At 35.3% G+C, this 23141-nt stretch overlaps 1 protein-coding gene across 1 annotated transcript in view; it reads right to left on the bottom strand.

Moving 5' to 3' along the window:
* Positions 1-15655, bottom strand: part of LOC148940170 (gamma-aminobutyric acid receptor subunit beta-like) — a 35614-nt gene extending 19959 nt beyond the window's left edge. Inside the window, exons 1-2 of the mRNA XM_089106310.1 lie at positions 15328-15655; positions 13816-13970 (exon numbers count right to left, since the gene is read on the bottom strand). Of these exons, the coding sequence (XP_088962436.1) occupies positions 13816-13970; positions 15328-15568 (396 nt within the window). The 5' untranslated portion in view covers positions 15569-15655. The remainder of the gene's footprint in view (positions 1-13815; positions 13971-15327) is intronic.
* Between the last annotated feature and the right edge of the window lie 7486 nt (positions 15656-23141).

The raw sequence follows: 23141 nt of genomic DNA, 5'->3' as shown, positions 1-23141 counted from the left end.
CAAAAAGACTAAAGAGCTCAATTAAGCCAAAAATAAGTAGAAATAAATCCAAATAATTGTCAAAGCGTAAAACCACCACAAATCATCATCAATAAATAAATTAAACCCAAAACGAAGAGGTCAATAAATAACCGAGTCAACAAAATATATTTAAATGTTTTCGCTATTTTGGCTTTAAAAAATAAAGAAGTATAAAGACGTTAAGGAAAAAAAAATCAGAACATGTATATTAAACTGACAATCCACATTTATTCGTTTTTTTGTTTTTGTTTTTTTTCGTGGTAACGACTGTAAGTAAGGAGCGACCCGGCTCAATAGTAACCGAAACTCTAAAAACGGAACTTTGATACCAACAGATACATCAAAAGAATCAAAATTTTATGTTGATTTCAAATATATAAGTTTCATTAAGTTTAGTTTTGCCCATCAAAAGTTATGCGCCAGAGAAAATTTGCCTTTTTTTCTAAAAAAGGGGGAAACACCCCCAAGTCATAGAACCTTAATGAAAATCACACCATCAAATTCAGTGTATCAGAGAACCCTACTGTAGAAGTTTCAAGCTCCTATCTGGAAAAATGTGGAATTTTGTATTTTAGCCACAAGAAAAATCCCGGATGCGTGTTTATTTGTTTTTTTTCCTCCAGGGGTGATTGTATCCAATCAGGGGTCCTAAAATATCATGGGAGGGCTCATTGGAACGGAATTAAAAGTTTTAACTTTTTAGAAATTAAAAGTTCTAGTGCCCTTTTTAAGTGACCAAAAAATGGAGGGCAACTAGGCCCCCTCATATGTGGCTCTGAAGCATGGGCGCTTCGAAAAGCGGATGAAGATTTTCTAGATTTTTTCCAAAGAAATCGCTTAAGGATTGTTCTTGGTACCCAGCTGACTGATCGTATTTCAAACAGTTCGTAACAGTTCAAACTGTAAAAGTTCTAGTGCCCTTTTTAAGTGACCAAACAAATTGGAGGGCAACTTGGCCCCCTCCCACGCTTATTTTTTTCTCAAAGTCACCCAATCAAAATTTTGAGATAGGCTTTTGTTCAGTATAGTCAAAAATCTATTAAATATTTCTTTGAGGATTACTTACTCCCCCACAGTTCCCATTGCAGCCCAGGAAGGGCTGCAATTTATGAACTTTGCCCATTGTTTACATATAGTATTGGTTATTGGGAAAGCATACAGACATTTTCAGGAGGTATTTTTTTGGGGGGGGGGGGAGGGTTTAAGTGGGAGGATCTTTCCATGGAGGATGTTTCCTTGGAGGAAGGGACATTTCTAGGAAGGCGGCACTGGATTTCTCAGTATTATTTTAAAAACGATCAGAAATATTAATTGAAAAAACAAGTTTTTTCAACTGAAAGTAAGGAGCATTATTAAAACTTAAAAGGAACAGAAATTATGTATATGTTGGGCTTTGTCAATACCTCACTCTTTACGCTAAAGGTTTTTTAGTACTTTCAAAAGAGCTATCTATTCTATTTAAACGGCCTTTGTAATTTCTGTTCGTTTTAAGCTTTAACGTTGCTCCTTACTTTCAGTTGAAAAAACTTAATTTTTTATTTAATCAAACAACAGGCTGTACGAACAATGTAGTTCAATACCGCTCTCTAGGGCTATAATGAAAGAAAGGTTGAATTGGCTAGAGCACGTTGTGCGGATGAAGGATGACAGATTGCCGAAGACTGTTCTGTCGGCAAACCGTCTAGGGCTAAACCAAAAGCAGGTCATCCTCGTCTGGGGTGGGAGGACGACGTCATAAAGAAAGATTTAAAGGAAATGGAAACTTCGTGGGGGGGGGGGGTGAACTTCGCGGGGGTGTAAAAAGGTAGGCTTCGAATAGATTGGGATGGAGGAAAAGCGTGCGTAGCTGTGTTGGCCTCAGGCGGCTTGGTGATGTGGTGAGTTGTTAGTAATAGTAGTAGTAGTAGTAGTAGACCCTCTCCCACGCTCATTATTTTGCCAAAGTCACCTGATCAAAATTTTGATATAGCTATTTTGTTCAGAATGGTCGAAAAATATAATAACTATGTCTTTGAGGACGATTAATTTGAGTCCCCAGGAGAAGGGCTGCAAGTTATGAACTTTGCCCAATGTTTACATATAGTATTGGTTATTGGGAAGTATACAAAAATTTGCAGGCGGATTTTTTTCAGGTAGTGGGGGGAGGGTGGGTCGGGGGCTACTTGGAAGGATCTTTCCATGGAGAAAATGTTCATGGGGGAAGGGACATTGCTATGAAGGGGGCGCCGGATTTCCCAGTATTATTTAAAAAACGATCAGAAATTAAATAAAAAAACAAATTTTTCAACTGAAAGTAAGGAGCACTTCAAAACTTAAAACGAACAGAAACTATTACGTACGTGATTGGGTTTGCCCCCTAGTCAATGCCTCGCTCTTTACGTTAAAGTTTCTTTAGTATTTCCATAATAGTTATTTATTCTAGTTAACAGCCCTTGTGATTAATGGGTCATTCTTGAAGAATTGGAATAAAATTTGAACTTAAGCGTAAAGAGCGAGGTATTGGAATAGGGGACGAACCTCCCAATATACATAATATAAATATACGAATATAGAATTTCTTTAAGTAAGTTAATTCGTAAGTTACGTATATTTATTACTAATAAAAACATTCGTAAATAAAACTTTCGAGAAAGCCATTTAACCAAAAAACAAGTAAAATTAATAATCAAATTTCGTTTTAATTATTCATATACGGTGAGCCAAAATCAAAACCTGCATTAATTCAAAAACGTTCAGAAATTAAATAAAAAAAACAAGTTTTTTTAACTGAAAGTAAGAAGCGACATTAAAACTTAACATGAACGGAAATTATTCCGTATATGAAAGAGGCTGTCCCCTCCTCAACGTCTCGCTCTTTACGCTAAAGTTTGACTGTCTCACAACTTTATTTTTTAAAACAATAAAAAACTTTAGCGTAAACAGCGAGGCGTTGAGGAGGGCACAGCCCCTTTCATATTCGAAATAATTTCTGTTCGTTTTAAGTATTAATGTCGCTCCTTACTTTCAGTTAAAAAAAACTTGTGTTTTATATTTAATTTCTTGCAAACACGACTAGTTGGTAATAGCAGTTGAAAAGTCTATACCACTGATTCCCAAATTGGGCACTACCACGCCCCTGGTGGGCGCTTGAATGGTTGAGGCGGGTGATGATGGCCACAGTTGTATTATAGTAGTTACGAATAGTGCATTACTGATGCTGTGCAAATAGTGAATCTTGGTGATATTTTTTTTTAATCTTGAAACGACATGGGGGCTTTCAGCCCTAATCTTTTCAATTTTTGCTCGTTTTGAATTTGACTAGGTTATCTATAATTTCAGTTCGTTTTGGGTTTGATTTATTTACACTTTTGTCCGTAAAAACTTAAACAACATGAATTTCTTGGTTACTAAAGCCTACTATGCTTTTAAAGGAAAGCTAAACCTTCTTAAACGTTTTGGTGCCATATTTTTTAAGTTAATGTTTATGATTTTTCGCCTATATTCTATCTTCTTATATTTTTTTTAATTTGACGCCCGTATCTGCCAAAAATTGCAGAAGTCGTATGGAAATCTTTTCAACAAAAATGGATGTGCCGTTTTTTTAAGTTTTTAAGACACTTAGGCTATGGTGTGTAAATTCCTCTTTTTCACTTTCCTTATCGCTTCTCAACGAAACTAAAAAACCAACAAACACAACTGAAATAAAATCCTCAAATTCAGAATACCCTATTTTCCGCTGGGGGGGGGGGGGGGTTCATCGGGTGAAAAAGCCATAGAAATTAAAAAAAATAGGTTTGCTAACCTTTCAATAAATAGTGAAACGGAAAATTTAAATATAGGCTGAATTTGTGACAATATTATCATAAGTGAATCAACTATCGATATCGAGAATAAGATCTAAACTAATCACCAAGGTACTGTATTACTTACTTAAACAAAACGATTCACTTCAGTAATAGCCAACAAGAGGATTATTTCCCAACAGAATAATTAACGTAATTTCAATTTCTTAATTTTTTTCCTCAATTGCTTTGGTGTTCTCACTGAAGTAACTCTAATGGCTTCTTCTTCCTATGTGGATTAGTTGCGCCAATTGTATTTTATCGGTGGTGGATTTATTTGTTTTAGTTTTTTTTTTTTTTAGCTTGTTCTTCTTGTGCTGAAGACACTTTGTTATAATACAGGCAAAATATCCGCGTTGTTTTACATTTTTCGTCTTTTCTCTCCACTGGCCTCAGTCTCGTTTGTCGTTTTTTTTCATTAAGTTTTTTCTCTCTGTTGTTTATTTTCATCGGGGGTATTTTCTGCAGGGGGTACTTTCCAAGGGGGGGGGTATTTTCCGCAGAGGGTATTCCCCGAGAGGATATTTTGCGGGGGGAGGTGTATTTTCCACGGGAGGGAGGTATTTTCCGGGTAGGTGAGCACCTAGAACAAAACTAAACACCGTGTATATTAAGTATTATTAGTATCTCCCTCTTCTAGCATAAATCCAAAACTACAGGTACCAACAAGTTTCATTCGTAAATTTTGTCAAGAGCTGTCAACTTTTGTTTTCCTGGCACTTCTGATAAATACTAAGTAATTAACAATTCTTGCAAAACGTAAAAATTAGAAGAAACATCTATTGATTTCTCAACATTCTTTCAGAAAACCAAGAAATACCGCCGGGAAATGATTGTCCTTGGAAAACCAGGCGCCTTGCTTTGATAAAAGACCGCCAATTAGGTTGCACCTGTAAACGGAGCGAAGAACTTCAAAGCAAGATAAACTGTCAAAGAATTTCAAAACGGCCAAATATTAAATTCTCAGGCATTTCCAGCAGTGTTGCCAGGTTGGGCTATTTCCCGCCAATTGGGCTATAAAATTTTCAGCTTCGCGCGACAAGTTGCTAGAAACCCGCGAAGCTGGTTTTTGGGCTATTATGTATTAAATCTCGCTGCTTTTGGGCCAGAAATTGAATTCGTTTGAAACCCAAAAAAATCATGTTTGAAAATTTTACCTATTTGTTCATTTACCTTCTTTGTAGATTTGAACCACAATATAAATATAATATGTCTTGACTGTGTTATCCTCTTCTAATTTGGGGTACCCCACCCCATATCTTCAGCACCATTCCTTGAAAATAAAAGTATGTAGAACGTCTACTCTACCATCCCAATAAACATAATATATACGCATAATACCCTGACACCTTTTTTCTGAGCATATGCTTCTGAATGCTAGACACAAGAAATCAGAGTGAAAAGTTATGGAAAAATGTAACGAAACTTCGCATTCTACATGTTTTGGAATCACAACGAAATAAGCCAAGAAGGCAGGGTGAATTTTGTTAGTTTGAAAAATTTAATCACGGAGAAGGATCTTGGAGTCAGACACGAAATAGGAACAGGTAATTTAGCTTAATTGTAGCTGTACACCACAGTTCATATAATTATCCAGTAAGCTTATCGCAATTCATTTCTGGTCTTCGTTCTCGGTGCGAACAAAAAGCTCCTCCCACTTATTTCTGCATTAGCGGGAATGCGGGTTAGTCTGTTTCCGATTGTTTCCAACAAAGTGCATTACTCGTAATAGCGGGTTTCCACTTGTTTCCGATTAGATCACAGTCTGACTTGTCTACCCGTGAAAAGATCTGACTTTACTTATGTTTATATCTGCAAAAACGTTCTTTGGAGCACTCGCACTCCGGTCCGGGTTTTTATAATGGGTGAGATAGAGAATGATCATACTGGATAATTATATGAACTGGATATTATATGTTCATAGGGTTGGTGGTATCTGGGAAAAATAAAAAATGTTTAAAGCAATGATAAACGATAATGAAGAACAAGTATATACAGTCAGAATACTTCCGTCAGCAACAGTTACAACGAGTCAAAAACAAAAGTAAAGAGCAAAGAAACATATGGTTCGAAGTAAAGCTGCAGGAAGAATTTAAACTGCTCAAAAACAAAAGGGAAAATCAAAGAAATATGCGGCTGAAAGATATGCCACAGCGAGAACAAGGGAGTATGCGGTTTAAGAAAAAGCGGCAATGAGAATTACCTGCAAATGCGCGACAGTGAGCATCAGAATGTGTAAACAATGGTGTAAACATTAGTAATTTCATATACCGTACAGAATAATTTCTGTTCGTTTTAAGTTTGAATGTCACTCCCTACTTTCAGTTAATTTTTTTTTTTTTATTTAATTTCTGTATTTTTGAATTAATGCAGCTTTGATTTTGGGTCACCGTACATGAATAATAAAAACAAAAATTTGCCTATTAATTTACTTTTTTTGGCTAAAAGGCTTTCTCGAAATTTTGTTCTGACGTAACTTATGAATTAGACTACGTAACGAACTTCTATATTTGTATGTTTTTATTACGTATATTAGGTACTTCGCGCCCTCGTCAATACCTCGCTCTTTACTCTAACGTTCGAATTTTGTTCGAATCACTCACCTTGAATCACAAAGGCCGGTTAATTAGAATAGATAGCGCTTTTGAAAGTACAAAAAAAAACTTTAGCGTAAAGAGTGAGGTATTGACTAGGGAACGAACCCCTTCATATGTGTAATAATTTCTGTTCGTTTTAAGTTTTAATGTTGCTCCTTACTTTCAGTTGAAAAAACTTGTTTTTTATATTTAATTTCTTATAGTTTTTGAAATAATGCTGGGGAATCCGGCGCCCCCTTCATAGAAATGTCCCTTCTCCCAAGAAAACATCCTCCATGGAAAGATCCTCCCCCGTAACCCCCTTCTCGGTGTTCCCCCAACCAAAAAAAAACTCCTGAAAACGTCTGTATACTTCCCAATAACCAATACTATACGTAAACAGTGGGCAAAGTTCATAACTTGCAGCCATGGGCGTAGGGAAGGGGGGGGGGGGGCAGGGGTAGGGCAGCTGCCCCCCCCCTCCCTAGAACTTCGAATTTACGCTAGATATTAAAAAAAAACTTTTCGTATGTTGGAATTTTTTGTTGGACGGTACCTGGTAGATGGTTAAAAAAGCTGGAAACAAACAGAAATTTCCAAATATCGTTTCCGATATCAACATTTACGTTTCGATCTTCAATATTGATTTTCGGTCCGATATATAGATAGGAGACTGGCTCACAATCGGCTGGTTTTGACTTGTTTAATTTTCTATGAGTTGATTCAAGCGATAAGATGTTGCTGAGCATGCCAAAGCAAAAGTAACTCATTCAATACCATCCTTGAAAAAGACAATTAGAAATACTCCGCCATTTTTCCACCTCCTCAGTTAGCGCAAAGTCTCTTGCTCCAGTCTCCTTCCAAAAGTGTACTTTAAGTTCTTCAGTTGCTACTTTTTGATAATGATAATATTGTGAACAGAATTCCCTTTCTTGCTCTTCAGCTCAATCAGAATGTAATCACCAGCCTTGACTTTCTCAGTGTCAAATTAGAAGTTGCTGGTTGGGGGCTCGTCTTCGATGTTGTTGTATAACAAGAGTTGTTGTATACAGGATCATCTACGTCAGAATCGTCACTCTAACTGTAAATCTTGTTGCCAGAGACACGCCTTTTGCTTTTTAGTCTTTTCACTTGTCTGACTTTCTTCCGTTCCAGGACTAGGGCTTTTTGGCAGATACAGCTTTTATCCTAGCAGTAATGCAGTCTTTCATGGGGGTGTCAGTGAGCACTTTTCATTTTGTCATATTTTTTTCCTGTTGATTTTTCGTATTGAGCCTTTTGGAAAGGGGTTTGCATGGAGGATCTTTTTAAAGAATTACCTGTTGGACTTTGCTTCTCATTTAGAGACAGAATCCCTGCTGCATCTGTTTCAGGGTTTATGTTAAAGGAGTCTAAAAGTCGCACAGAACTTGCGCTGAGCATAGAAAATTCTCTGGTAAGTGCTTCACTAGATGTGGTAGGCATTCTGTCTGAGACATATGACAAGAAGAACTGATGATCCTTGAAAACATTTCTAATTGTGGGGTAGACACCACTTGCTCTGATTCCACTGACTATATTCTCAGGAGTGAAAGCCTTTGGATATGCTTTCCCCAGCAGCTCAGCAATGTATTCACTGATATAGCTTTACATTTGTGGGCAGTCATACAACTTGCGGCTTCCTGGTTGTAGTAGTCCTTAAGGCGCCCCATGACTCATTTCTAGAGGTTGTAGTTTGTGAGTAGTGTGGGGAAGGACAGTTAAAAGGACAACACTATCATTTTTTAGCTAGATCAAGCAATTCGAAGGTGTATCGGCTGATCTAGTGCTCTAATTTCAGAGGTACAGGTGACTGTTTGGAGGGTTTGACTTGACTGATAAAATGCTGCAAGTGAAGCACAGAATGATAGGCAGTCATCCAGCCAGAAATATTTTCTGAGCTGAACGTGATGGTTCCTGGTAAAGCTCCCCTGAGTAAAATTTCCGGACACTGTTTCTGTGGGGAAATAAGTAGAGGAAGGACTGTGTTCCCAACGCATTAAAACCAGCACAAATCGTGGTCAACTGACCTCTTTCTGCTGGCGTGACCTTCCCTACTTACTTCTCGCCTCGCTGTGCAATGATTTTTCCAGGCTTGTGGATGTTTTCAGACCTGATTCGTCAAAATTTCAAATGTCTTGTGGTCTGAAAATGTGTTTATATAGGCCTCGCTCCAGGTGGTTAAAGAAAGCTCCTACACTGTGACGGTTGAAAGCAGTTGTCCGTCACAGGCTTGTACTTTCTGGCGTTCTTACTGATAGAGTTTTAAGGCAATCCATAAAACCACGGTACCAATCTTTACCTGTAATTCCTCCACTGTCTCCACTGCCTTTGCAGTTCCGTTATCCGGTACTCTTATACTCTTAATAATGGCATAAGTGTATGCAAATTTACACGCTTTTAGGGAAATACAGTTGAAAGCATATCAGCTGTCGTTTTCAAGTAAGTTTTTAGTCTTTTTTCTTGTTCCTCTGTAAATATTTATCATGTGTTGTAACAGGGTGTAAGAAAACATAGATCCAGACTTTTTAGAGGGATATACAGCTTCTCAACTTTTTTTATGTAGTCTTGCAGAATTCGTCTATAGACAGCAATGGCACTTCTAGAGACTCCAACTGACTTCTTGTATAATAAGACAGAAAAAATTGCTGTTTTATTTTCTTCTGGATCGCAGCCATCTTTCTTTCTTTTCTCTTCTCTTTTACTTTTAAGCATTTTATCTTTAATGAAATTTAACAGGAAAAAATGGAACTTCAGTTCACCTACTGTTCTGACAGGATTAAACAACGCCAGAATTAACACAGTTTTGGGTTTTAAGCTTGCCTACAACCTTTAAACATGCTGTTTACACAGCTTTTACAAGCATAGCCGACTTTTGGAAAACTTGGTACGGCATGCTGAATTTACCCCAGGTAATGTGGCCGAACATGGGAGTTCGCTATCCCGCAGGATGAAAAAATACTAACAGCAAACTTGTGAAGATGGCACGTCTCAGAAGCTGCCAAAAACAGGCAAATAATAAGAGAATACAATGTGAGTTTATAACGCGAGTTTTCTAGTATTCGTGATTAGGCGTAGACTTTCAGACAAAATTCAAGAGTTAATCACCTTAGAACCTGATCCAATCTGATATTTTTGGTAAAAGTATTAATTAAGGTCAGACATTTTTAAAAACATACACTGTCATCTGTCAGAGCTTTTAAAATCCACCAGAAGCTCCATAGGTTCTTATATTGAAACTGTTTGCTTTGGCTAAACGTGGGCCGGTCTCCCCTATACCAATTTTGATATTTAATTTTGCCCAACTGTAAACTTTTGAATTGAATTCTTAGAAGAAGCTGTTATCTAACCATAATGTGATTTTTGTCAAATCGCTTTTGTGGTGTTTATGTTTTCTGGAAATTCGAAGTTGGAGAGTGGATCTCTTATATTATACTGTTACAGGAAAAGTAGAACATGGAAAATGTTAAAGGCCACGTTTTAGCGAAATATAGAATGATTAGTTTCTAAAGACCTATATTCAAAGGACCTCGGGAAGTATTAGTAAGATCCCTCCCCCCTCCATCACAGAAGCGGCTGCCCCCCTCGACACAAGCTGCTGCCTACGCTCTTGCTTGCAGCCCTTCCCCCGGGAACTATGGGGGATTAAGTCATCTTCAAAGACATATTTATTAGACTTTCGAATATGCTGAACAAAATGGCTATCGAATTTTTGATTGGGTGACTTTGTGAAAAAAAATGAGCGTGGGAGGGGGCCAAGTTGCCCTCCATTTTTTGTCACTTTAAAAGGGCACTAGAAATTTTAATTTCCGTTCGAATGAGCCTTCTCATGATACTCTAGGACCATTGGATCGATACGATCACCCCTAGGAAAAAAAAAAACAAACAAATAAAGACGCTTCAGTGATCCTTCTTCTAGCGAAAATTACAAAATTATACATTTTTGCAAATAGAAGCTTGAAACTTCTATAGTAGGGCTCTCTGATACGCTGAATCTGATGATGTGATTTTTATTAGTTCTATGACTTTTAGGGGTTGTTTCTCCCTTTTCTCGAAAATACGAATTTTTCTCAGGCGCGTAACTTTTGATGGGTAGGACTAAACTTGATGTAACTCATATATTTGAAATTAGCATGAAAGTCTGATTATTTTGACGTATCTATTGGTATCAAAATATCGTTTTTTAGAGTTTCGGTTGCTATTAAGCCGGGACACTCCATACTTAGAGTTCATTACTATAAGCTGTTTGATCGTGATATGTATGCAATGAATCGAGTTTGTAAAGAAAAACTTGCCTTTTTGGTTTTATATAGTCTTGGTTTTCAGTGAAGTGCTTGTCAATGTTACGACGGTATACGTGAAGGGGGTTGTTAGTTTTGTTCGTTCACAGAGCTCTTTTTTGCTTTTGACCTACACTTATGCGTAAGTTATCTGATATACCGATTGTATTTCTTCCTTGGTTTACCCATAACAGCGCTATAATAGGTTTATAATAACGTTCACTAGTTTTGGGCTACTTTTGGGCTAGTGATTGCTCCTGTTTGGGCTATACGTTATGCTAAAAACCTGGCAACACTGATTTCCAGATGTGGTACTGCAGGACATCGGTTCCGGTGATACGAAGTCAGGCAGTAGGTACCGCATATATATTTTTCTTTCATCTGTCATGTCTTTTTCCTTTACGTATTTAACGGTATTTTACCCCAAGGAAACAGGGTTAGCGGATTTTTTTTGCCATTATTAATTGTCAAATGTGATATCAAAACAGATATTAGAGACTATAGTATTCAAAACAGGTTTCCTTTTTTATCCATTTTTCATAATTTGCAAGGAAGCTATTTCATTCCTTAACAGTGACGCCGATTCATAACAATGTAGGGGGGGAGGCAAGGATTTTTCGATATTTTTAAATGAAGAAAAAAAAGAATAACATTAAGCAAATATACCTAAAAAGGGCGGTAACCATAGATCTTAATCCTCTTAATTACCAGCTACCGCAGCAACCACGATTTACTAGGTTGCAGCTACTGCTGCAACAATGATTAATATTATTTCTAAAAAAATTTGCTAATTACAAAAGGCATTATATGTAGCAAGCTCTTTTAAAATAAGCCATTAAACAGATCCCTATGATGTTTTTGTGCCCCGCTAGCTGGAAAAAATTGGGGGAAAAATATGCTTTCGATACAGAATATAGTGGTTTCGGCCACTCCCCTTGTTGTTCAAGCCAAGGGACTTTAAGTTTCCTTCAAAGGGTTTTCGGAATAGGCAGTTTTAATAGTGCGCTTTGTGTTTCTATCTGACACCATTTTTGTTTGTTCAAATGAGCCCTCTCCCGATGTTTTAGAATCATTGGTTCGATATGATTGCCTCTGGGGAAAAGAAAAAAAATAAAATAAAGACGCATTCGTGATCTTGCTTCAGACAAAGAATACAAATTGCAAATTTTTGAAGATAGGAGCTTGAAACCTCCGCAAGGGAGTTCTCTGATACGCTGAATTTGATGGTATAATTTTCATCAAGATTCTTTGACCCATTCTCTTCCAAATTTTGAAAATCAGGCAAGTTTTCCTGAAATGTGTAACCAAGGACATTTCACTTTTTAGACTAGTTTCTCTAATTTAATCTAAACTTCAGCAGTTCAACTCGAAACTTGGTTGAACTTAAAAAACCCGTTACGGGTTTTTAAAAAACGGGTTTACTTAAAAAACCCGTTACGAGTAAAAACAGAAATGCATCTAAAACGAAATGCATCTGAAATTTAATCAGCTAGGGCGATATAACTTAATGATGACGAGTTGTCATTGAACTAAATCTGCTTTAACACAGAACTAAGAAAAACATATTTTTGTTAAAGGTATTTAATGCGGGAAATTAATTAATCATTTTCAACAAAAAATGATTCGCTGAGTCATTTTCAATAGAAAGGGAAGAACGCTGTACTCTCTCAAGTGCTTGTGGTTTTAGGCACAATTTTAACAAAAGGCTATAGTTCAAATGTGAAAATTTATCAAGATATTAATCTTTCCAAATTGGCCCAATGGTGTTTAGAAAACATATTTTTAGGTGTTACATATTCGTCTAAAGAACAACGAATTATATAGTACTGATAAAGTCTTACATCATAGAGTCATAAATCTAAAACAACAGCCTTTGTGAAAATAAAATTGAAGAAGCTGATAAAAACATACGAATTCCATACGAATACATACGAAATACGAATTCCATACGAAACAATGAAATTCCTTCCAGAATTATTAAATTCCTTCCCTCAAACTCCTGTATAGGCAGCTAGCATTAAAATTTGATTAATAGGTTTTGTTCCCAAAATACTCAAACATTTGATTTTTTGTACACAATAAAATCAGTACTGCCACTATCCAATTTGTGGAGCGTTTTGTTGAGCACCGGATTTCTATAGATAACGCTCTAAAATTTACAATACCTCCAGAAAGTTTCACTTCGACTCTGGCAGAACATATCTTTTATAATCCAGACCATTTTGTGCAGTTCGAGGAAGCAAGTCATTTAAATGATAAAGGTTTCACTCATAGGCCCTTGAGGCATTAGAAATAAAAATAAAACACATTTTTTCAGGTTTATCAATTAATAGAGATACTGGATCAATAGAGATATTGATCCTATTTATGATATTATTTTAAAATATGAACCCATATTCAAAAATAAGGTATTGCAAAATGTCCAATGGATTAATTCATGTAACAAACCTAAAAGAATAACAGCATCAAAAGCTTTACATAAAATTGTGTCGCAATATATTTCTAGTTCATTTGTTATTTAAAAATTTTTAATCCAGTTATTTTCGTGGTTTTATAAAGGTAGCTGCAAATTATAAATGTAAGTAATTGTATATTATCTATTTTATTTTAATTATATATTAGTTATATATTAGTTATATATTTTAGTTCTAGTCTCTAGTTTCTTTTTTTACGCTGAAGACGTTTTTTTTTACCTTGTTATATACGGGCTAAATATTTGTTGGATTTTTGTTGTTTCTTTTCGTTTTAATTTACTGGCCATAGACCCGTTTGTCGTTTTTATATTCATTTCTTGGTTTAATTAAAATGTCCCTTTATAACTTATTCCTATTTTTGATACACGATCAGAAGTATGATCTATTTATCATGCACTTCTTTTCAGTCATAGATTCGAGTGTTTTATAATAATTAGTTAATTTTTTGCTCTTTGGTCAATAAATGAAAACTTCCTGGAGGAATATTGCCTGTGTGTTTCTGGCCCATGATAAGACAAATGACTTATTTACTTTTCACCAAAGTTCAGTTATAAACTAGAATGCTTAATAATTAGATAGTTTTTTATGTCTGGTCAAGAAATTTAACTTAAACTAAATAACTCACTCGTGATATAATTTTAGCTGCTTCGTGCTCCGACGCGGTGCCTGCTTGTGCTTCTAGCATGGCTTTCTTTTGTTCAATAATTTTGGCCTGCAATGCCTGAAACCTCTTTTTTCTTGTTTCAATCCTTTTTGCCATATAGCCAACAGATGCGTATTCTAAAATTAAAATAAATGGTTGAGTATTCAAGACAGTACCAACCGAATTCAACTCACGTTTTTAGTTTTACGAAAAACGTTCTTGTGAGGATTTTCTGTCGTATCCTGGATGATCGATTGTCAAAAGAATTGAAATTACTTCCTCTTCCGTTATTTTCTTGGGCACCAGAATTTTTATTTGTAGAGAAGCGGTTTTTTAATCTTTCAAAAACAACTAGATTGATTATCTTGCTTCACTGCAAAATAAATTAACTATGTCAATAGGATTTTTGTTCAGGAAAGACAGGGTATGCAAAACTAATACTTTACCATAGGCCTTATCGAATTTCAAGAGTAGGATTAGTGCCTACATTCCTAGTTCAAGGCTTGGAGGGTTAAAGTCTTGGAGGAAAGGGTTCAAAACCTCTGCCCTCTGTCATTACATCACCGATCACACTTTACTGTGTAAAGTGTGACAACCCATCAAACTTCACACAAAAATCTATTAGCCACTGTGTCATTATTAATAAGATACAACATTTTATTAAAAGCATCTTTCAATCTGTTATGACTGCTTTGAACTAATCTGCTAGCAGTGCTGAACTCATCTAGGGTAAGCGTCAGGTATAACAGTAGACTGTTTGAGGTATCAGACTCCCCTTACCTGGCAATACATTTTGATGTTGTTTCAATTTGAAATCGTAGACTTGAGTTAACGTATGGATTTGGATTTACGTTTTTGGATTCTCTATCAGACATAACTAAAATTTGACAAATCGTAAATAATTGTCCAGTTAATGGTTCACCCAGCTTCTAATGGTGGGAGATATCTAAGGGCACCAAACTTATTCCCCTAGAAAGATCCTGGATGCAATGGGTCTACTTCTTTTTTAATGTCTTAAATAGCAATCATTAGTCGAACTTAAGAACTAATTCAGGGGCTTTTGTTCTCTCTTATATTTAATGGAATGGAGATGTATAATTGGGAAATGACCATTTAATAAAAATAAACAGTTTTTTTGCCTTGTCCTACCTAGAATGTTATGTAATGGCCTCCAGGGTTCTGCTTGATATTTGCTATAACCACTACCTAGCGGTGTTATGGTGCTAAACCTTGGATTGGAGAATAGAAGTCGCGTTCTTTGTTCTATGTTTCTATTAACCACGTAGAAACTATAGATTATTTCATGAATGTCTATGTAACTTAGTGTCACCATACTCCATAAAACTCAACATTTATTTCCACCAACACCACTATCGTAACTGTTTTTATCCAAACTGTCTCCATCCATCCCTTAACAGTGCTCAGTCCATAGTCTGAGCACAAAATTACAACCAGAAAGGCCTTCTATTAAAAAATAAATTGAATAGGTCTTACCTAATAGAGAAGCAAAAACCATCACGAAACAAGTGCCAAGAAATATATCAATTGACTTTACATATGAAATCTTCGGTAGTTGAGCATTTGTACTTGACATAAGGGTTGTCATAGTCAACACCGTTGTAACACCCAATGACACCCTAGCTGGAGTTGCAGTTCGGTTGAGCCAGAAAGAGACCCAGGAAATGACGACAATAAGGCTTGATGGAATATAGATTTGGATTAGGTAGTATCCCATTGACCGGACAAATTGTATTTCACAGGCCAGTCTAGAGTAGTTACCTAAAAAGTAAACGAACTTCAGTTATTTCCAAGTTGTAGCCTATTCTAGATGAGTCCAACATTAAATGAAAATGCGTTACAATCTACAGCTACTATGAGGCAACGAAGAGCCACTATCTGCTAAAACAAATAAGCAATGCAGTATCCAGGGGGGAGGGGGTAGTGTTTACAATAATTAAATTGAGTTAATTCTTGCCTAATCTCAAATAATAACGAAGACCCATCCTCCCTCCTCCCCTGGAAACTCAGATTGAGATTATATAGGTAAATGGCCCATTAAAAAAAATAATAGTTTGTTCAACTTGGTGAATGAACCTTAGCTATTTTCAGGTTGTAGCTTATTCTAGATTAATCAATCATTAAATGAAAATGCGTTACAATCTACAGCTACTATCAAACAGTTCGTGGTAACGAGCTGTAAGTAAAGAGTGACCCGGCTCAATAGTAACCGAAACTTTAAAGAACAGATTTTCGATACCAATAGATACATCAAAAGAATTATATTTTTATGCTGATTTCAAATATATATATATATATATATATATATATATATATATATATATATATATATATATATATATATATATATATATATATATATATATGTGGGGTTACCATATTTGGTAACCCCACACCAAATATGGACATAGAGCCATTAGGGAGAACACGTGGTTAATGGGGTCAATGACCTAAAATCACTCATTAATCAAATTGTTTCCGGGCAAAGTTTAATAATGTCTGACAGGTACTGTCAATCATTAATCAAATTGTTTCCAGGCGAAGTTTATTAATGTCTGACAGGTGATGTCAAGATTGATTGATATGTCACGAAAGGGGAATTAATTTGTTGTTTCTAAGGGGAATTATTGATTCAAGAAAGGGGAATTAATTTTTTGTTTCTAAGGGGAACTATTGATTCACGAAAGGGGAGTTAATTGTTGTTTCTAAGGGGAATTATTGATTCAATAAAGGGGAATATTTGATGTTTCGAAGGGGAAGGTGGGGAAGAGATGTATTGATTGCGTAATCGAAGGGAGAGAATTCCCGAGAAATTGATTACATAATCGGTAGAACCCTATAAGGAGCTCGTGACGGGAATCCATTTATGGGATTAGAATGACGTAATCAACTAGGACAAATGGATTTCTGAGAAATTGATTACATAATCGGTAGAACCCTATCAGAAAGTCATGACGGGAATCCATTTATGGGCATAGAATGACGTAATCAACTAGGACAACTGGATTTCTGAGAAATTGATTACATAATCGGTAGAACCCTATCAGAAGATCATGACAGGAATTCATTTATGAGCATAGAATGACGTAATCGACTAAGACAATTGGATGTCTGAGAAATTGATTACATAATCAGTAGAACTATACCAGGAGGTCCTGACGGGAATCCATTTATGGGCATAGAATGACGTAATCAACTAGGACAAATGGATTTCTTAGAAATTGATTACATAATCGGTAGAACCCTATCAGAAGGTCATGACGGGAGTCCATTTATGGGCATAGAATGACGTAATCGACTAAGACAAGCAAGTTACTTTCTTAATGTCCCTCCTAAACCCATTTTCCAACTTGAATTACTAAACATTTTCACTCACAACTAAAATTTAAAGCTTTTTGGTTAACTCAAAACCAATAAATAACTTTCAAATACAATTTCAGATAAATTTACTTTCTTAATGTCCTTCCTAAACACATTTTGCAACTTGAAGTACATATTTTTTTCACCCACAACCATACTTTACAGATTTTTGGATACCTCAACACAAAGAAATACCTTTCAAATGCCATTGCAGAGAAAGTTAGTCTCTTTATGTCACTATTAAACCCATTTCGCACCTTGAAGTATATATTTTTTTATCCCACACCTATACTTTACAGCTTTTTGGATACCTCAACATCAAGAAATACTTATCAAATACCATATAAGAGCAAGTTACTTTTTTAATGTTCCTCCTAAACCCATTTTCCAACTTGAAGTAATTATCTTTTTCAACCACAACTATACGTTACAGCTTTTTTGATACCTTGACACCAAGAAATACTTTTCAAAGACCGTTTCAGAGCAAGTAACATTCTAAATATCCCTCCTAAAACCATTTTCCAACTTGAAGTACTTATCTTTTTCACTCACAACTATACTTTACAACTTTTTGGATACCTCAACACCAAGAAATACCTTTTAAAGATCATTTCAGAGCAAGTTACTTTCTTAATGTCCCTCCTAAACCCATTTTGCAACTTGAAGTACTTATCTTTTTCACCCACAACTATACTTTACAGCTTTTTGAGTTTCCCAACACCAAGAAATACTTTTCAAAGACCATTTCAGAGCAAGTTACTTTCTTAATGTCCCTCCTAAACCCATTTTGCAAATTGAAGTACTTATCTTTTTCAACCACAACTATACTTTACAGCTTTTTGGATACCTCAACACCAAGAAATACTTTTCAAAGACCATTTCAGAGCAAGTTACTTTCTTAATGTCCCTCATAAACCCATTTTAAAACTTGAAGTACTTATATTTTTCACCCACAACTATACTTTACAGCTTTTTGGTTACCTCAACACCAAGAAATACCTTTCAAAGACCATTTCAGAGCAAGTTACTTTCTTAATGTCCCTCCTAAACCCATTTTCCAACTTGAAGTACTTATCTTTTTCATACAAAACAAAAATAAAAATCATTTTGTTGGACAAATAACCAAGATAATACTTTAAATAAAAATTTAAAAGCACTATAAATGAAAATTTTAAATCCTAACTCCATAATGAAACTTGATTCAATTATCTTTATCACCATAAAATATACTGAAAAGTTTTTTGGTGACCTCAACACCAAGAAATACCTTTCAAACGCCATTTCAGAGCAAGTTAATTTCTTAATGTACCTCTTAAACCCATATTCCAACTTGAAGTACTTATCTTTTTCATCCACAACTATACTTTACAGCTTTTTGGTTACCTCAACACCAAGAAATACCTTTCAAAGACCATTTCAGAGAAAGTTACTTTCTTAATGTCCCTCCTAAACCCATTTTGCAACTTGAAGTACTTATCTTTTTCACCCACAACTATACTTTACAGCTTTTTGAGTGACACAACACCAAGAAATGCTTTTCAAAGACCATTTCAAAGAAAGTTACTTTCTTAATACGCCTCCTAAAACCATTTTACAACTTGAAGTAATTATCATTTTCAGCCAAAACTATAATTTAGATCTTTTTGGTTACCTCAACAACAATAAATAACTTTCAAATATAATTTAAAATAAAGTATCAAAATTAATGTTCCTCCAAAACCTATTTTCCAACTTGAAGTACGTAACTTTTTAACCCACAACTTTACGTTACAGCTTTTCGGATACCTCAACACCAAGAAATACATTTCAAATACCATTTCAGAGCAAGTTACTTTCTTAATGTCCCTCCTACACCCATTTTGCCAATTGAAGTACTTATAATTGTCACACACATCTATACTTTACAGCTTTTCTGTTACCTCAACACCAAGAAATATCTTTCAAAGACCATTTCAGAGCAAGTTACTTTCTTAATGTTCCTCATAAGCACATTTTACAACTTGAAGTACTTATATTTTTCACCCACAACTATACTTTACAGCTTTTTGGTTACCTCGACACCAAGAAATATTTTTCAAAGACCATTTAAGAGCAAGTTACATTCTAAATGTCCGTCCTACGGCCATTTTCCAACTTGAAATACTTATCTTTTTCACTCACCACTATACTTTACATCTTTTTGGATACTACAACACAAATAAATACCTTTCAAAGACCATTTCAGAGCAAGTTACTTTCTTAATGACCCTCCTGAACCCTTTTTCCAGCTTGAAATACATATCTTTTTCACTCACAACTATACTTTACAGCTTTTTGAGTGTCACAACACCAAGAAATACTTTTCAAAGACCATGTCAGAGCAAGTTACATTCTTAATGTCCCTTCTAAACCCATTTCGCAACTTGAAGTACTTATCTTTTTCACACACAACTCTACTTCACAGCCTTTGGATTCCTCAACACCAAGAAATACTTTTCAAAGACCATTTCAGAGCAAGTTACTTTCTCAATGTCCCTCCTAAACCCATTTTCCAACTTGAAGCACTTATCTTTTTCACCCACAACTATACTTTACACCTTTTTGGGTACCTCAACACCAAGAAATACTTTTCAAAGTCCATTTCAGAGCAAGTTACTTTCTTAATATCCCTCCTTAACCCATTTTCCAACTTGAAGTACTTATCTTTTTCACCCACAACTATACTTTACAGCTTTTTGGTTACCTCAACACCAACAAATACTTTTCAAACACCATTTCAGAGCAAATTTCTTTCTTGATATCACTCCTAAGCCCATGATGCACCTTGAAGTACTTCTCTTTTTAACCCACAACTATACTTTACAGCTTTTTGGATGCCTCAACACCAAGAAATACATTTCAAAAGGCATTTCAGAGCAAGTTACTTTCTGAATGTCCCTCTTAAACCCAAATTCCAACTTGAAGTACTTATCTTTTTCATCCACAACTATACTTTACAGCTTTTTGGATACCTCAACACCAAGAAATACCTTTCAAAGACCATTTTAGAGCAAGTTACTTTCTTAATGTCCCTCCTAAAACCATTTTGCAACCTGAAGTACTTATCTTTGTCACCCACAACTATACTTTACAGCTTTTTGAGTGTCACAACACCAAGAAATACTTTTCAAAGACCATTTCAGAGCAAGTTACTTTCTTAATGTACCTCCTAAACCCATTTTCCAACTTAAAGTACTTATCTTTTTCACCCACAACTAGACTTTACAGCTTTTTGGATACCTCAACACCAAGAAATACATTTCAAAGACCCTTTCAGATCAAGTTACTTTCTTAATGTCCCTCCTAACCCCATTTTGCAACTTGAAGTACTTATATTTTTAACCGACAACTATACTTTACAGCTTTTTGGATACCTCAACACCAAGAAATACCTTTCAAAGACCATTTCAGAGCAAGTTACTTTCGTAATGTCCCTCCGAAGCCCATTTTTCAACTTGAAGTACTTATATTTTTCACTCACAACTATACTTTACAGCTTTTTGGATACCTCAACACCAAGAAATACTTTTCAAATACCATTTCAGAGCAAGTTACTTTATTAATGTCGCTCCTAAAACCATTTTGCAACTTGAAGTACTTATATTTTTCACCCACAACTATACTTTAAAGCTTTTTGGTTACCGAAACAACAGAAAATACTTTTCAAAGACCATTTCAGAGCAAGTTACTTTCTTAATGTCCCTCCTAAGCCCATTTTCCAACTTGAAGTCCTGCTCTTTTTCACTGAGAACTATACTTTACAGCTTTTTGGATACCTCAACATCAAGAAATAACTTTCAAAGACCTTTTCAGAGCAAGTTACTTTCTTAATGTTCCTCCTAAACCCATTTTCCAACTTGAAGTACTTATCTTTTTCACCCACAACCATACTTTACAGCTTTTTGGATACTTTAACACCATGAAATACTTTTCAAAGACCATTTCAGAGCAAGTTACTTTCTTAATGTCCCTCCTAAACCCATTTTCCAACTTGAAGTACTTATATTTTTCACACACAACTATACTTTACAGCTTTTTGGATACCTCAACACCAAGAAATACATTTCAAAGACAATTTCAGAGCAATTTACTTTCTTAATGTCCCTCCTAAACCCATTTTGCAACCTGAAGTACTTATCTTTTTCACCCACAACTATACTTTACAGCTTTTTGTGTGTCACAACACCAAGAAATACTTTTCAAAGACCATTTCAGAGCAAGTTACTTTCTTAATCCTCCTCCTAAACCCATTTTGCAACTTGAAGTACTTATCTTTTTCACCAACAACTATACTTTACAGCTTTTGGATACCACAACACCAAGAAATACTTTTCAAAGACCATTTCAGAGCAAGTTACTTTCTTAATGTCCCTCCTAAACCCATTTTCCAACTTGAATTACTTATCTGTTTCACCCACAACTATACTTTATAGCTTTTTGGTTACCTCAACACCAAGAAATACCTTTCAAAGACCGTTTCAGAGCAAGTTACTTTCTTAATGTCCCTCCTAAACCCATTTTGCAACTTGAAGTACTTATTTTTTTCACCCACAACTATACTGTACAGCTTTTTGGATAACTCAACACCAAGAAATACATTTCAAAGACCATTTCAGATCAAGTTACTTTCTTATTGTACCACCTAACACCATTTTCCAACTTGAATTGCTTATCTTTTTCACCCAAAACCATACTTGAAAACTTTTTGGTTACCACCACACCAAGAAATACCTTTACAGCTGCATTTCAGAGCAAGTCACTTTCTTAATATCCCTCCTAAACCCATTTTCCAACTTAAAGGACGTACCATTTTGTTCATCCCAACGACTATACTTAATGTCTTTTAAATAAAAACCCATATATACTTTTCATATAAAATTTAAGATAAAGCTAATTTCTTAATGTCCCTCCTAGACCAATTTTCCAACTTAAAGTGCTAATCTTTTTCCCCAACGACTCTATTATATAGCCTTTTTAATTTCCCAACACCAAGAAATACTTTTCAAAGACCATTTAAGAGCAAGTTACTTTCTTTATGTTCATCCTAAACCCGTTTTGCAACTTGAAGTACCTATCTTTTTCACTCACAACTATACTTTACAGCTTTTTGGATACCTCAACACCAAGAAATACTTTTCAAAAACCATTTGAGAGCAAGTTACTTTCTTAATGTCCCTCCTAAACCCATTTTCCAACTTGAAGTACTTATATTTTTCACACACAACTATACTTTACAGCTTTTTGGATTCCTCAACACCAATAAATACCTTTCAAAGACCATTTCAGAGCAAGTTACTTTGTTAATGTCCCTCCTACACCCATTTCCCAACTTGAAGTACTTATCTTTTTCACCCACAACTATACTTTACAGCTTTTTGGATACCTCAACACCAAGAAATACCTTTCAAAGACCATTACAGAGCAGTTTACATTCGTCACGTCCCTAAAAAACCACTAGTCCAACTCGCCGTACTTAACATAGTAAACAAAAACTGTCATTTAAATAATTTAGGAAAAATCTCCACAAATAAAGAAATTTAAAAGTTCAATACAGATCAATATAGATCCTTAATTTACATCCACAGCACAGTTTCCAGCTTCAAGTACTTATCTTTTTCACCCACAACTATACTTTACAGCTTTTTGGATACCCAACACCAAGAAATACTTTTCAATGACCATATCAGAGCAAGTTACTTTCTTAATGTTCCTCCTAAGCCCATTTTCCAACTTGAAGTACTTATCTTTTTCACCCACAACTATACTTTATAGCTTTTAGGATAATTTAACACCCAGAAATACTTTTCAAAGACCATTTCAGAACAAGTTACTTTCTTAATGTCCCTCCTAAGCCCATTTTCCAACTTTAAGTAATTATCTTCTTCACCCAAAACTATACTTTACAGCTTTTT

Source organism: Artemia sp. Qi Xiang Cuo, chromosome 20 (genome assembly GCF_049724085.1).
Source record: "Artemia sp. Qi Xiang Cuo chromosome 20, ASM4972408v1, whole genome shotgun sequence".
Taxonomy (NCBI): domain Eukaryota; kingdom Metazoa; phylum Arthropoda; class Branchiopoda; order Anostraca; family Artemiidae; genus Artemia; species Artemia sp. Qi Xiang Cuo.
This window is presented reverse-complemented; position numbering and strand designations above follow the sequence as displayed.